Here is a 16,231-nt window from a genome sequence, read left to right as displayed (position 1 = left end):
AGCAGCTAAATCTGTCCATGGAAATAAAAAAACGTGCTTTTGACAGATATCTTAGTTACAACGAGATTTAGCTAGCTAAGCAGGTTTGGCTACAACAGACTTAGCTACTACGTCTGCGAATATTTCGGTAGCAGTAGCAGCTAAATCTGTCCATGGACGAAAACAATTTCAGCAGAGTTCTTAGGAACAACAAGATTGACCTAGCGAAGCAGTTTTGTCATTATATGTGTTGTACGTGTTCCTTTTGGCTACTATAGATTTAGCTACATCCGTGAAAATGTAGGTTAAGCTAATCCTACATATTTATATAAAGTTAGTCTTACTTTTTACAACGCTCTCTGTTATTGTAAGTGTTTGGATCTGCTGAGCAGGTGTATCGGACGACACAGTGGGGACTGAGCGCTATCTCAAGCTTAAACTAACCCTACATGTTTGTGTGGTAGCTAAATCTGTCCATGGAAAAAAAAAGGTTTTTTTTCGCAGACAAGATTTAGCTAGGTAAGCAGTTTTGTGTTTATATATGGGATGTTTATTCAGTTTGGCTGCTAAAGATTTAGCTACCACCTCTGCAAATATGTAGGATAAGCTAACCCTACATATTCAAGTGAGTAGCAGCTAAATCAGTCCATGGAAAAAGAAATCTGCAGAGTTCTTAGAAACAACAAGATTGAGCTAGCTAAGTATTTTTGTGTTCATGGGTGATATTTTATTCAGTATGAGTAAACAAGTCCACAATATCTACAAAGCTAATGTTAGCTCAAGTTCGCTGGCTGACTGGTTCATCCAGGATGTATCATAAAGAACTGCGTACGCTCAGCATTGCAGCCATTTTTTTCCTATGGTCGCCTTTGACAAAAAAGTAATTTTCTCAGCATACCGCCACTTTAAAAGAGTGTGAAACTGTAAAACTTTTTGGACCCATGGACTTTTCATAATTGTAAAACTTTCCTCAAGCCCAGAAATGCAATGTAAAAACCTGTGGCATCAGCTCATTTATCAGAGGAGAAAACTACTGCACATTTTTTATTTTGTTGGAAACTTGTGTGTATAATCCGATATTACACTTGAGGGTGTGCTGTACCTTGATTGTTGGCGTGACAGTGATGCAGCCGTAAGCGTCTTGTGTAACATTGTTTAATTAGCTATTTCTTAATTCCTTCCAGATACTAATGATGTGTTGGTGTTCAATGAGCAGCATAACATGAGAGAGCTAAATTCTGCAGTGGAGTATGAAAATACTCGCTTTCTTTTCATGTAACCATATCAAAGCAGCGTGCATAATTATCAGCGTGTGAACACTGTTGACACGAGAGAGAGAAATGACTGACTGCTTGATCGACAGCTACCAGAACAACACAATACATGAACAAAAGAGAGGCGCTACTGGGACTTCACTGGGGACTTGGTAAATGGTTAGTGCACTGTATTTATATAGTGGCTTTACAAATTCCTTCCATACTCTCACACACACACATGCATACACGCAGAAGCTACCATGCAAGGCACTGGGAGCTGTAATCATCAGGAGCAGTTTGGGTTTCAGTTTCTTGCTTGGACATTTGAGGACAGGATAAGTGCACAAACCGCTCTACTTGTCGAGACGCAGTCAAAGTCACTAATCTTTGGCTGCAAGAGGCTGCCCCGGTGCCAGTGTGTTTCTACTGAGCTCAACATGATTTAGCTACGTCCGCAAACATGTAGGTTAAGCTAGTATTCGGTAGTTGTATAGTTGAAAAACACATGCTTAAGTGCCCTCTAGGAGCCAAATGCCCCCTTAAAGTGCCCTCATCGGAGCCAAAACATGTGCTAAAGTGCCCTCTAGGAGCCAAAAGGAGTGCTAAAGAACCCCTAGGAGCCAAAATGCGTGCTAAAGTGCCCTCTAGGAGCCACAACGTGTGCTAAAGTGCCCTCTAGGAGCCAAAATGCATGCTATAGAGTCCTCAGGGAAGCTAATAGGTGTGCTAAAAGTTGTGCTAAAGAACCCTCTAGGAGGAAAAACGTGTGCTAAAGTGCCCTCTTCAGTGGCGAGGATGCGCTATATGTGCCCTTTTTTTCCTGCCCTTCAAGAAGTCTTTGCACACCACGTTTTCACACAGACTCTTCCCTTTTGTACTGAATTCATGCCGGTGTGCAATATACTGCAAAGCCTGGACCATTTGTTTGTGTAAACTCATTCGGCTCAACAATGATTTTTGTTCCATTTTTGTCGATATTTCAGCATGTGGCCTACTTTCCTGCAGACAGTGGATTAATAAGTGTTTTGTGCTCAGTCAGCTAGGGTTCAGGTTCGCTGTCAGGACCAGTTTGCGGTGGTCAACGTACCCGCTGTTTACCAGGCTGGAGGCGGGGTTAACCAGGTCAGGCATGGCTGAGGGAGACGTGGCCACCGTCGTCATAACAACCAGTTCAGGGTCCAGGATGAAGATCTCTTCTTGGGAGATTTCTGACACGTAGTTGAGATGTTCCTGATTAAAAAATTAAAAAAAAAAACATGAATCATACGCATATGATATAATCAGGAGCCTGCTGTGAAGCGGAGGCTCACCGCAGTATTATACAGGGCGTTAATATTCATTTAAAGGTTCTTATTGTCTGACTGCGTCATGAAAAAGGCTTCATTAACCAAAGAAAAAAACTTTCTGAAACAATAAGATATCTGTGGAAAACTAAACACCTCAAATAGGCTTTGGACACACAGTGATACTGGCAGATGGATATCAGCCGATACAAAAACTCAAAATGCAGAAAACACACTTAGAAATGGTGTCATTGACTGTTTTATTTATTTTGTATTCAGTATTTATCTAACAGATAATGAACACACTGTAATATTTAGATATTTAATTAATTTCTATTTATTTATTATTTATTATTTAATCTGTCATCATATCATGACAATTTACACACAATACTATTTATCTATTTCATTGAATTATTTTGTATTTATTCTTCACTTAAAATGGTCAGCAAGTGACTGATAATAAACACAGTACAATGTAGATATTTAATTAATTTAAATTTATGTTAGAAATTTATATGGCCAACAACTGACTGATAATGAGCACACTGTACTATTTATTTATCCATTTTATTTATTTATTTATTCTTATTTAAATTCTCGTCAATTGACTGATACTGAACATACAGTACTACTTATCTATTTAATTTATTTCTATTTATTCTTAATTTAAATGGCAAGAAAACCTAAACATACCGTACTATTTATATATTTAATTTATTTTAAATACATTTTTATTTAAATGGTCAACAATTGACTGAGAGGGAACATGAAGTTTATTTGGCTATTAATTTTATTCGCACATATTCTTTATTTTCATACATATAATCTATAATAATATTCAATATTGTGTGAGCATCGGCAAACGGCGATGGAATGTATCTCTGGCATGCTGCCTCTGACACACAAACTCTGACTCCAGAGCAGGAAATGGCTGAATATTAAAGAGGCGCAGGAGCCACATGCAGCTGTAGCAGCCTCTGTACCTGTGGTGTACGAGCCGCTTGTCAGAGTAATGTGCTAAGTACGCCTTCCCCACCCAAACAATGGGGATAATTATGAAGCTGGCAAGCCACCAAATTCTGTTCATGCTCAGGAAACCGTGGATACTGCATCAGTATGAGCCGCGACTGTGGCTCAGTTGGTAGAGCGAGTCGGCCAATGTCTGAAGGGTCAGCGGTTCAATCCCCTCCCTGCCCTACTTGTGATGGTCGTTGGTAGTTGCTGTTTCCTTGGGTAAGACACGTAGGCACTGATTAGCAGCCATGCTTCCATCATTCTGCCACAGGGCAGCTGTCACTACTATCATAGTTTACCACCTGTGTGAATGAATGTAACCAGGACTCTGTAAAGCGCACTGAGGACGGCGCTATATAAATCAAAGCCATAATAATAATAAGCCGGGAGAGAACCAGCCGCAAACAAAACAAACTCTTCGCACGAAGCGCTTCTTTAAACGTCCCCTCCCTGGAAGACCCTGGAACCGGTTATCATCAATCAAATGCGTTGAGAAACAGTGATCTCATAAAGAGGCGAATCATTTAGGGCGCACTCACACTGTCCATCCGTACCGTGCCCAAATAGGTTTTACAGGTGAAATCTAGTTTGTTTAACCAGTGTGAGTGCAACCGCACCGCGCCTAGAACCGTTTGGACATGTACGAGCAAGAGCACAAGGCCTACGCCAGCTCTGACGTCATTTTATGTGCGCCTGTTCGGACATAAAAAATAAAAAAAGACGCACCATGCGCGGACATTTAAAACAATGGCGGCAAAAGGTTCACGTTGGTGTGATGCGGAAGTGGAGTGTTTACTACAGATTTGGTCGGATGAAAATATTCAAAAACTCTGAGGTCTATGGAAAGATTTGTAAACAAAGCAACGCATCGCAATGACGTCAATCAATGCGTGTGACATGTTACGGCGTGATGACCTATAGGCAGCAAGAAGCATTCGCCGAGGCCCAGGTAGTGTGAGTACAAACGGGCCTGGCCCGCGGGGGGAGAGGGAGGGGGGAGAAGTACCCTAAAGCACGGGGCACGGTACAGACGGACAGTGTGAGTGCGCCCTTAGAGAGAGTAAAGCGAAGTCAGGTGAGAGAGACTTACCTGTGCTCTGTCTATCCTGTAGAAACGATCTGCTGTTGTAGCTGCAGAGAAAAAACAGAAACAGTGTCAACCAATGCAATATTATCCATGGAAACAGAAAACCAGATTGTCACTAAATGCATCATTATCATCAATGTGACACTGTCCCGCTGCAGTAATTATACTGAGAACAGCCGTACTGGAGATTTATCACGGAGGTCTACGGGGACGGACGCACTTTTAGAGTCTCAACGAGGCGTTTAAGGAACGAGAAGGAGATTTTGGCGCTCCTGCACTTGATCCATCTTTGCAGTCCCACAGTTTCTGCCTTGGCTCGGTTTGGAGTTTTTCTCATTTTAGTTCACTTTTTTGACTGCTGTGAGACTTCTCGTGTTTATTAGAACATTGGAGCATTTATTATTAAAATTCTGACTTTATTCTCAGAATTCTGACTTTATTGTTATAATTCAGACTTCATAATCAGAATTGAGAATTTATTCTTAGAATTCTCTTAATTATTAAAATTCTGACTTTTTTTCTCAGAATTCAGAGTTTATTCTCAGAACTACCTTAATAACTATAATGCAGACATTATTCTCAGGATTATCTTAATTATTATAATTCTGACTTTATTATTGTAATTCATTCTTTATACACAAATGTGGATCAATTCCAAACGTATCAATATATTAAGACCTGCTTATTTTATATATAAATATATATATATATATATAATATAAATACTGATATACCTTTTGTTTTTTTTGTCCTTAATTTAATAGTGGTAGATAAGATGGGTTATGTAGAAACGGCTGTATATTAGATCAGGATTGGTACTGATCATCAGTATCAAAGCCTGATCAGGAAATGGAATTATCTAACCAGCACTCAGTTGTACTACATGGTCATGTACTGGAGATTAATTGATGCAACTTTAAAATGCTAATATTTTGTGTATTTTCACTTTAATGGATCTCTATGACGACAAGATAAATGATCACCTGCTAAACACACACACATCTCCTCTGTCCACTTCAAAGACTTCAATCCCTTTTCTCTCTCTTTAAACTCGCTGTTCTGTATCTTTGTTTGTTCTCTGCTAAATTCCACCAGGACTCTACCCAAGCAGAGGTGTGTGTGTGTGTGTGTGTGTGTGTGTGTGTGTGTGTGTGTGTGTGTGTGTGTAAAACATTGCGTGAGATGCATTGTTTTTTTCCTCCGTGATATTTTTGGCAAGCTGCTGCTCTATGACATTAATATTCATGACATTCGCCAATGAACAGAATGTATGCTTTATGTTATTTTGAGAATGTGCTAGCACAGAAGTCATGTTTGCATGTTACAGGGTTGTGTCTGCATGTCTTTCATTAACTAAAGTTTTCTCTGTATGAAAACAACGAATGTGTTTATATTCTGTATGATCCCTGAAAACATGACCTGCCCTTTTCCACGCCCGTCGGATGAAGCTTCTTCATTGAATTTCAAAACAAAAATCAAAGATGAAGAAACAACAACTGTCACTCAACAAGTTGGGGAATAACTGTTTATACTTAACAATGCAGAGATGATGTAATATTTTGGTGTATTTGATGTGGAATGTTATGGTATTATTGTCATTATTATTTTGTCTATTTAACACATGTATGCGACCGTATGCAAGTCTGCAAGCATGAGCTTCATAGATCTCTCATTTGTAGCACAAAGTTTTTGTTTTACGGTCATCCTTTGGGGGGAAAATTACACTTTTTTTGGTGCCCTGTCTGAGGCCTAAATTGGATCAAGACTAGCTTACAGTTGTTGGACTCATACGGGCAATTCTAAGGGCAGCTTCACACCCAAAGGTCCAAATGTTATGGTATTATTGTCATTATCATTTTGTCTATTTATATGAATGTATGCAAGTCTCCTAGCATGAACTTTATAGATCTCTCATTTGGAGCACAATGTTCTTGTTTTACGGTCATCCTTTGGGGGGCAAAATACCTTTTTTTGGTGCCCTGTCTGAGGCCTAAATTGGATCAAGACTAGCTTACAGTTGTTGGACTCATACAGGCAATTCTAAGGGCTGGTTCACCCGCAAAGGTCCGTTTCCTGAATCAAGCTGATCAAGGAAAGGGTAAATAATTAACGTGATGTACTCACAGTCAAGGAAACACCACTTTGGAGATAATCTTTGCGAGGAAAGACTCTTTGGCTTGGCTGCCTCCTCCTGAATGAAAAACAGAACAGAACATTTAGATTACAGAGCAGGAGACCATGGAACGTGAGTGTCTAATAGTGATGCATCTATTGATAAGAACGAACGAGCTAAGAACAGAAAAGAGGAAAAAATTGGTAAATAAACAGAAGGTTTGGCGGCTGGTGAATATGAGTTGTTACCATTAGGACAAAGGTAGAGCGTCCTTGCAGACTACCCATGCTCAAAGATTAACACCTTACAGAATAACTATCTTAATCACATCCTTGTTATTTGATAGTTGTGATCATCTGTATTTTGTTGTACTTGTCTGACACAATGGAGCACTCTGCTGTTTGATTCTTATTGTTGTCTTTAATTGTAATGTCTTTTGATGTTGTTGTTGGGAAAGGGGTTTATGAAGACTTTGAAAAAAGACATTCTGTCAGCTTAACCTGCACCGACTTCATGGTAAACCTGTTTTGATCAGAGGCCTATTGACTAAGAAACAAATGAGTGCAATTTTAGCACTTTAATCTAAGTGAATAAATAAATAACACGCTAGTTGAGAATAATTGAGTAATTACAAACAAAGTCAGTACAAATTTTCAGCATGACTAAAAAACAGGACTTTAATCCAGGGGAGTGGGGTTCAATTCCCTTCTATACTAAATCAATCCACAGCCTTTTTTCTAATTCTAACCAAGTATTTTTCCTGCCTAACCATAACCGTGACCTTTTGTTGGCAAACTGTGTTTTTTGTGAGTTGTTGCACTTCTGGTTTGGTGATTTATCGCAGTTGTTTACCGGTACTTTACAGCTTTTTTCTTAAGTGTGTTTCATGCCTTACCCTAACTGTCAGCTTTTGCAAGGGCATAGGACGACTTTCATTAGTTTAAAGAAATACAGACAAGCCAGAGTTTCCCTCCTCTACGCTGGTCTGGCAATGCAAGATTAGCTATCAGCTAGTAGTAGCCTAAAATGGGACCTGCTGTATTTTCGTGTTACTTCAACTCAAGAAACTGTTATCAGTTTTCAAAAGTGCAACAACTGCTGGATTAATTTTGGCTTAGACTTGTTTAAACAGTAGAAGTTAAAGGTCCCGTGTGAGAAAATTGAGACTTTCCCAGACTTTGTCAATTGCCGATGACAGCCTGTGGACGGGCTTCAGGACGGATTTTCAGTGAAACTCCAAAGGATGTAACGCTTTGAGTCCCTTGCCTCTCTTCGCCTACAGCAAACAGCAAAGATAAACGGAGTTGGCTCACGTCTACAAATGAACCACACATGTGGTTCTACATTCTGAAGCGGCGGACCAGAGACGGAACTAAGGTTGGTGGCAGAAAACAAAGCACCAATGGGCTCCTTCCTTAGGGATTGACTTTGGTAATCCACTGGAATGGACTTGACTATGAGAGGAGCTGCTACAGGGGCCAGTGGGTAAGTCTTTAAAACACTCTTTTAATAAACTCTGGGTTCACTAACTACGTTGTTGGTGCTTTGTTTTCTGTGTAGGGACTCTTCTCATGCTGCTGCAGAGGTTTGCTGTTATTTTGAGCAGTATTAGTGGTTAAAAAAGACATTTTAATGCCTTCACCGTACTGCCCCAAGCTAATCACTGTTAGCCATGTCCGGCTGTTAGCAACTACCGGTTAATAGATGTTACACGAAAAAAAACTGTTTCGATGGCTTATTTGATGTATGTACGTGTCAAAGATGACCATGGGATGATCTTACGCCAGAATTACACTTTCATGAAATTCACTAAATTCATGTCACAATGAGAAGTCTTAAGATGTGTTAACACCGGGGGCGACAGATGCGACAAATGCGAGTCAATGTTACAGACGGGACTTCAAGACAAGATGGATGCCATGCCGCTTCAAACGCGTCAAGCGAGTCCAACGGTCGAGTTGAAAATATTGAACTTTTCAGGCGTGTCGCGTGACAATGTGGCGCGTCAGCCAAAAAGTGTTGAGACTGCGGTAAGTGTCATCAAGTTTTCCGTGATTATATCCAGGGGATCACCAAAGCCGCCATTGTTGCAGTCAAGGACTGTTCCAATGGATATAATAAAATAATGGATATAACTCTGACCTGTGGATGGCAGCAACTTGCCTTTAGGCATCTAGTCTCCCAGAAATCCAGAAGAAGAAGAAAGCCGTCACTACAGAGTGAAGCGTATCCCGGTTTGCTCTACCGAAGACCTGCTGCCTGAAGAGACAGGTCAGCACCCTGTACGGCTTCGGAGGTTAAACCACTGACGGTCTGTTCTCGCTAAAACCCAATGGCTCTTTTAAGAGCCACAAACTTCCTCTGAGAGCTCATTTCTGTTCTTTTAAAAGCATTCAGACCTGGTTAGCACTAGCATAACTACTCATTTAGCACAACATGGCCAAGCTTAAGGCGCCTACTTGCTAACTGCCTGTCGCTCTAAACGTGTTGCTTGATCATATAATGAAAACTATGATCATGCGACACATTACTTGCAGATGCTGTCTGCAGAATCAATCACAAGTTATCCGACTTAAAGAATCCCAGTTTTTTCTTACATCGGAACATTTAAAAAAACAATGGGTCATATTTGATTTAATGAACAAATGAATCAGAGTTGTAATGTTTGGAGAATGTTGTGTTTGTGACCTGAAGAAAGTTGTCTTCACCTCCGTATCCATTCGCCTCATTACTTCAACTTTTCCTATTTTTTATCACTCAGATGTTTTTTTTTATGTTTTTCATCCAGTCTCCAATTAGCTCAGAATGCTGCAGCGAGATTTCTAACAAGATCAAAAAGCAGAAACCATATTACTGAGATCCCTGCCTCCCCGCTCTGACTCCCTGTTAGCCGTAGACTGGAGATAAAACCGTGTTCTTTGTTTGCACAGCACTAAATGGTCTAAGCACTGCCTCTGTCTGAGAACTGCCCCTGTACTTCACTGTTGGATACCTTAGATCCTCCGACCAAAGACTCCTGTCTGCCCACAGATCAACGCCTTAATGTCGCAGACTTTCTCAGCCGATGCCCCCAAACTGTGAGATTTTCTTCCTCCTTAAACAATTCTCAATGTATCTATGTTTTCATGTTTAAACACACTTTAAGTCTACCTGTTAACTGTGTCTGACATCTTATTATTCCTGTGTTTATCTACGGCCGTGCTTTTGTTCTTTCTTTTATGTGCTGTAAAAAAATTTGCATCTGCCTCGATGGGTTTCTAGGTAAAAAGGACGCAGTTTAATCCGACAGCTCTGCAGTAAATCCTCCCTTCATGTATCATCGTGTTCAGTTTCTGTTGAGGCTTAACCCCTTGAGTGTTGGAGGTGTTCACGGGGAGACAGCAGGTCGACAGGAGATGAAACACAGAAGTGGTGTTCATCATCTGAAAGATTCATTTTAGATGCAGCTCAGCACTGTGTCAAGGTTTTCTAGTTATAAATCAGAAACGTAAAGAAGGCATTTAAAAGTGCTTAGTACATTAACATTTTAATATATGAAGGTCATTCTTATGCTCACAAATGTCTCAGAAGTTGTTGCAGCAGTTTTGGGGTTGATACCATTTGGTGCTTAATTTAACCATTAGAAAAAAAAAGTTGATCTTTGGAGATTTTTTCAAAAATTGGCGAGAACTTCTGTTACAAAAACCGCTCAGAAACTAGGTTATTTTGAATCTCCTGGTGAAAGACGTCCATCTTCTGAACGTTCTAGGTCTTATTCTGAATCTTCGAAGGAAAAAAAGATATCCTACATCTGAATGCTCTAGGTCTTATTCTGAATCTTCAAAGGAAATGCATCCATACTCTGAATACCCTAGGTCTCTAGTTTGTGGTTGTAAAGTTTCATGAGGCTGTGATTATCCTAGAGGTCACGACAGCTCAATTTATTTATACCCGACAAAAAAATGATTTTGATGATGACTACAAATGTTTTTGTGATAAATGTTTTACACTTGAAACTGTGTCTATGTTGTCAACAAAAAACTATTACCAAAAATATCAATTGCAAGAGAAAAGAAGATGAACAAAAGATTAAAACTTGATAAAAAGTAACATTTCAAAAGCATAAATGGGTTCGGTTTTTGACAGAAGGACGGATGGACGTCGAAATGAGTGCTAATAGTAAAATACTTCCCTACATAAGTCAATAATATCTCTCTAATAGTTGAAAAGCGCTGTCGTCGATTCAGAGAAATTCTGTTTGTCAGTTACATTATGATACATGATGTTACTGGTTCTTGTTAGAAACTGATTTATGGACTTAATTAATCTGCAATCCACTGGGAATAATACAGGAAGCAGCAGCAAAACAGCTGAGACATACTATGAGAACATTCAGGGCGCATGTTTATAAAAAGGTCAGATAATGTAACAGGATGTAAGATTAACTTTCAATCAGCGATCTGCCATTTCTTGAATTTACTTATTCTTTCTGTCAGAAAGAATAAGTAAATTCAAGGATAAATGTCTATATCCTCCTCTAGATGATCACAAAAGAAATAACTTATCTGACATTTTAGTTGCTCCTCTCAAGCTGAACCCACACAGTATTATATAAAAGTAGTATATATATATATTGACAGTATTTTAGTAGTGAACAACTGAGTGAATCATCTTCTAAATGAGTCGCTGCTCTGCGGTGGATAGAACAGATAGCTGTGGTAAACAGTGTCTTTCCAAACCAACCTCGCAATAGAGCCAACTGAACAACCGTAACTATGGTAACTGTGCAAAACAAAGATGGTGACAGCTGTAGCCTCAAGATGCGTAAAAGACATATTAAAAAGAGGCAGATACTATTTGCAACTTGGTGTGAGTAGCCAACAATGTTATTTTCAGTTTTGTCGTCTAAACCTAACCAAGTATTTTGTTGTTTAAACCAAACCAAGTAGTTTTGTTGTCTAAACCTAGCCAAGTAGTTTTGTTTTGTTTAAACCTAACCGAGTAGTTTTGTTGTCTAAAACTAACCAAGTAGTTTTGTTTTGTCTAAACCTAACCAAGTAGTTTTGTTTAAACCGAACCAAGTTGTTTTGTCTAAACCTAACCAAGTTGTTTTGTCTAAACCTAATCAAGTAGATTTGTTTAAACCTAACCGAGTAGTTTTGTTGTCTAAATCTAACCAAGTAGGTTTGTTGTCTAAACCTAACCAAATAGTTTTGTCGTCTAAACCTAACCAAGTAGTTTTATTTAAACCTAACCAAATAGTTTTGTTGTCTAAACCTTACCAAGTAGTTATGTCTAAACCTAACCAAGTAGTTTTGTTGTCTAAACCTTACTATTCTAACCATCTTTTCTATATTATTTATTCTATCTCTTACCCCACACTTTGTTGCTCTTTATGCTTCTAGAAGACAGTGGCAGCTGAATCGCTGCCATGAGGCTATTCTCACCACGGTGCAAATAGACACTCCGAAGAAAATAATTCACATCAAAAAAGGAGCCAAATTCACTAACTCAAACTAGAACAGAACTCTCCTGTAGCACAGTGGTCATCACTGGTCTCACGCTGTAAGAGGCTTTATTACAGTAACTGAAACAGCAGCTCCAGTGCAGTCCTTCAGTACTTCGGCACTGTAGAGAAGTGACTGAATGTAAAAAGTTGCCTACCAATAGACGTGACAGGAAGAGAACAAACCAAAGAAAGTGAAGTTGTTTTCCTTTCAAAAGGCAGACTGTGACAGAGAAGCTGGCTGGAGTTCACACTCCTACTCTGCTTCTTTGCGTTTGTCTGCGCTTATCTAATCCTGCTGTCGACTTCAGCGGCAGTCTCGAGCGGAGTAAAACGCCTGCGGGCTTTGACAGCAAACCTACAAACGTGGAATCAAAAGCTGAACACATCTGACTGAAGGACTCCTCACTTCACGTTCTTTCTTCTCACTCCTGTTTGTCTTCTTTCACATAAACTTGTTTGGTTCTCTTTGTGTTTCGGTCAGATTAAGTCAGCCTTTGAGGCCTTGTTTCTGATTCATTCAGTGCCTGGAAAAGCGTGGCCTGCATTCTCTGAATTCACCTCTTTTGCTTTCCACAAGGACTGTTTACCTGCAACCAAAGCATGCTCAAATGTGATTATTAAAAGCACTCCATGGACACCAAACTATCCAAATCTTGTCCTGTTGTCTAGTTTATAGAAATGATGTTGAATGGATGTCGGTACTGGACGGACTGTTTTGAGTATTTCAGAACCATGTCTACGAGTAAAAGCACCTTTTTATGTTAGAATTCAGAGGAAAATGGCCAAACTGGTTTCAGCTGATAGCCATTCAATGCCTTTACAGGGAAATATTCTGGAAACACTGTCAGCTGTCCGCCGATTTATACCCGACGTCATATAATGTGACGACGTTATTGCAAGCATTTTACGGCACAATGTGCTCTCATGAACAGGTCCATACCAAATAAAACACAGGACTTTAAGCCAGGGAAGAAGAGTTCAATTCCTGTCTGTTCAAAACCAGTTTCACTTGTTTTACCTTCCAGTTCAGTCTGTCTACGCGTTTGTTGGTGCCAATTTTTGTGCATAACTTTACCTAGGAGTTGTATCAATCGTGTTCATGAGAACACAATGGACGGTTAGGATTAGGCATGAAAAACACTGGATGAAAAAAGCCGTAACGGAGTGGAAAACGGCCGTGAAAAATCCCCAACCTGGAAGTGCGACAACGCACAAATTCACACTATAAGGCCGCTCTGAAGGCTGAAAGTGGTCCAACCCAGTACTTGTAAGGTGCACTTAATAAATTGTCTGGGGAGTGTACATTGCATAAATGTTAAATATATATAAATGTCATGTTGAAATTGGAATGTGAATGAAACTAAATGCATACAGTGAAAAAACGCTGCTGCCATTTTAACCATTCACATTGGCAGTTGACAGTAAATGACAGCACATGTTCTTACATCCCTACAAACTCTAGCAGCTGTCTGTCTGTCACAGAGTGTGTCTCCGCAGATTGCTTGAATGCAGACGCTCCAGAGCTTTTCACACGCTCTTTGTGGTCGTTTCTACGCCGTTCTTTTGTCAGGTGTTGAACTGTGATACTAACGGAGCATCCCTGCCTTCACAGAGCTGCTGACAGCTGCTTGCGAGCACATCACACACAACGTGGTGCAGCTTAAATGTGCACTTTCATATCCCTGTATGTAAACTTGAACAGTAGCTCACACTGGTGAGAAACAGGTCTTGATTACGGACCTTAATCAAACATACGACATGTTCTGGTCACAGTGGATGAATGCTGAAAATCCTTTATCCTACTGAATCACAAACGGCACCAATGAGCATCACCAGTCACCAGAAAACAGGAGCTCAAACTGAGAAACAAGTGCTATGTCATCCAGTTGCTATGCAACACAAAGTCTGACAACAACTCATGAGCCGTCTTCTTAGTGTAAGTGATCTAACCTATATAAAACCAGATAGTGTATTTAAAAATAACATCTACAGAGTAAGCGTTGCTCTGTTTGGCCCTGAAGAACCAGATGAGAAGCTGATTATGAAAATGATGAATGTGGGAACATGACATTCACACACCAGAACACTGTTCCCTCTCATAAACACAACATCATCAGGATTACATTTAAGTACTGGGATTACCTCTGGTTTAGATGCGTGAGGCATCGTGGAATCCGAAACATGCTTTTTCGACAAACAGTAAAGAGAGCTCTGCCGTATTAAGCCTGATTGGATGGCCATGTAAGAAATGGTAAATTATCTACGAACCTGACTCCTCCGGGTGGATTGAGTTGCATTGGCCCAGAATATTCATCTGGGAACTCTCGTTTTAGGCCGTAAGGTGACCCAAAAAAAGTATTTTAGAAAATGATTTCCGCTACGCAGTCTGGTATCTACATAATATTTAGTTCATTAAAAAGAACAAAGGATTTTATCCAACAAAACAATGATATTAGCCACAAAAGTAAATTTTTAGCCAACAAAAGAATGATCATTTTGTTTTGTTGGCTAAAATCCTTGTTTTGTTGACTAAAATTGTTCTTTTGTGGCTAAAATTGTTTTGTTGGCTAAAATCATTCTTTTGAGGGCTAAAATTGTTGTTTTGTTGGCTAAAATCATTCTTTTGTTGGCTAAAATCCTTGTTGGCTAAAACGTTCTTTTGTTGGCTTAAATCATTGTTTGTTGGCTAAAATCATTCTTTTGTTGGCTAAAATCGTTCTCTTGGGCCTAAAATCTTTTTTTTGTTGGCTGAAATCGTTCTTTAGTTGGCTCAAATCGTTGTTTATTGAGCGTTGTTGCACTTCCGGGTTGCCAATTTTCCACAGCTGTTTTCTGGTCCGTTACAGTTTTTTTTCTGAACCTAACCAAGTGTTTTTGTTTTTTTTATCCCTAACCAACACCTTTTTCTGGCTAAAATCAGTCCTGTAACGTTGTTTTTAGTGCATTGTTGAACTTGTGGAAGTGGGAAAAGTTTGGTGATGGTTCAATTTGATCCAGAGCATTCAAATGACTTGAGGTCCCTTTGGATGGTTTAGTGGTTTTAAGTCTGCTTCCATAAACCGCAGAAACAGAAAGAATTTCAGAGCTCTACACTTTGAGAGCACGACTCAAAGGTTGCACAGGCCGAGACGCTGTAAAAGCAGAGCAACCTCATCCCCTCCGTCGCACATGTCAGGGTGACAGAGCATGACAGTACAGCACCCTGGCAGCCAAATCCCCCAGCCCCGGAGAAGGAAGAAAGAAAAGAAACAGAACAGGAAGACTAGGTGGAAACCATGTATATCTGCAAAACTGTAGCCAAACAGGGTTTGTATTGACCACATAATAAAGGAGTTTCATACTTAAATATGACTAATTCTAGACCACTTATACCAGGTATCGTTCTGTGTATGATACTTGAAGGAAAGGGTTTTCAATAGAGAGAGCAGAGTGGGTGTGGAAATGCTGCAATCACTCTTCCCTTTCTTCCATTACAATACAGTATTAGTTGGTCATATACGGTGAAGTTAGACGATAAGACTGGCTCATTTTCTGTGGCTTAGCTCGTTCTCTCTGAGCTGTGACTCTGGGTATCACCTCGCTACTTTTCTGACTGACAATGGTAATTCAGACCAGAGGCGTCACACAAAAAAGTGACAGTTACCGCAAAATTAGGATGCATTCACATCAACGCAAAATGTCATTCAATGCATCTTATTATTCAGTAGTTACCTGAAGATGCAGTCAATTCAGAGGCACAAACTCTGCATGCTCTGCCATTGACGATGTAAATCAAACATCACCTCAGACTCCACTTAAAGCTGCATTCTCTCTAACGTCCAGCAGGGGAAGACTCCACTTAAAGCTGCATTCTCAGGGGGACACTCCACTTAAAGCTACATTCTCTCTAATGTCCAGCAGGAGGAGACTCCACTTAAAGCTGCATTCTCTCTAATGTCCAGCAGGGGGAGACTCCACTTGAAGCTGCACTCTTTCTAATGTCCAGCAGGGGGAGACTCCACTTAAAGC

General features: G+C 39.9%; 1 protein-coding gene across 4 annotated transcripts in view; it reads right to left on the bottom strand.

Annotated features, from left to right (window-relative positions):
- Positions 1-16,231, bottom strand: part of LOC310964935 (diacylglycerol kinase zeta-like) — a 130,877-nt gene that overhangs the window by 36,552 nt on the left and 78,094 nt on the right. For all 4 annotated transcript variants that reach the window (XM_083938263.1, XM_083938260.1, XM_083938262.1 and 1 more), the window contains 3 exons: positions 6,747-6,813; positions 4,626-4,666; positions 2,323-2,465 (listed from right to left, as the gene is read on the bottom strand). In XM_083938263.1, the coding sequence (XP_083794389.1) occupies positions 2,323-2,465; positions 4,626-4,666; positions 6,747-6,813 (251 nt within the window). The remainder of the gene's footprint in view (positions 1-2,322; positions 2,466-4,625; positions 4,667-6,746; positions 6,814-16,231) is intronic.

This window comes from Echiichthys vipera (assembly GCF_963691815.1).
Source record: "Echiichthys vipera genome assembly, chromosome: 23".
Classification (NCBI taxonomy): Eukaryota; Metazoa; Chordata; class Actinopteri; order Perciformes; family Trachinidae; genus Echiichthys; species Echiichthys vipera.
Note: the sequence above shows the minus strand (reverse complement) of the source record. Positions and strands in the feature narration are given on the sequence as shown.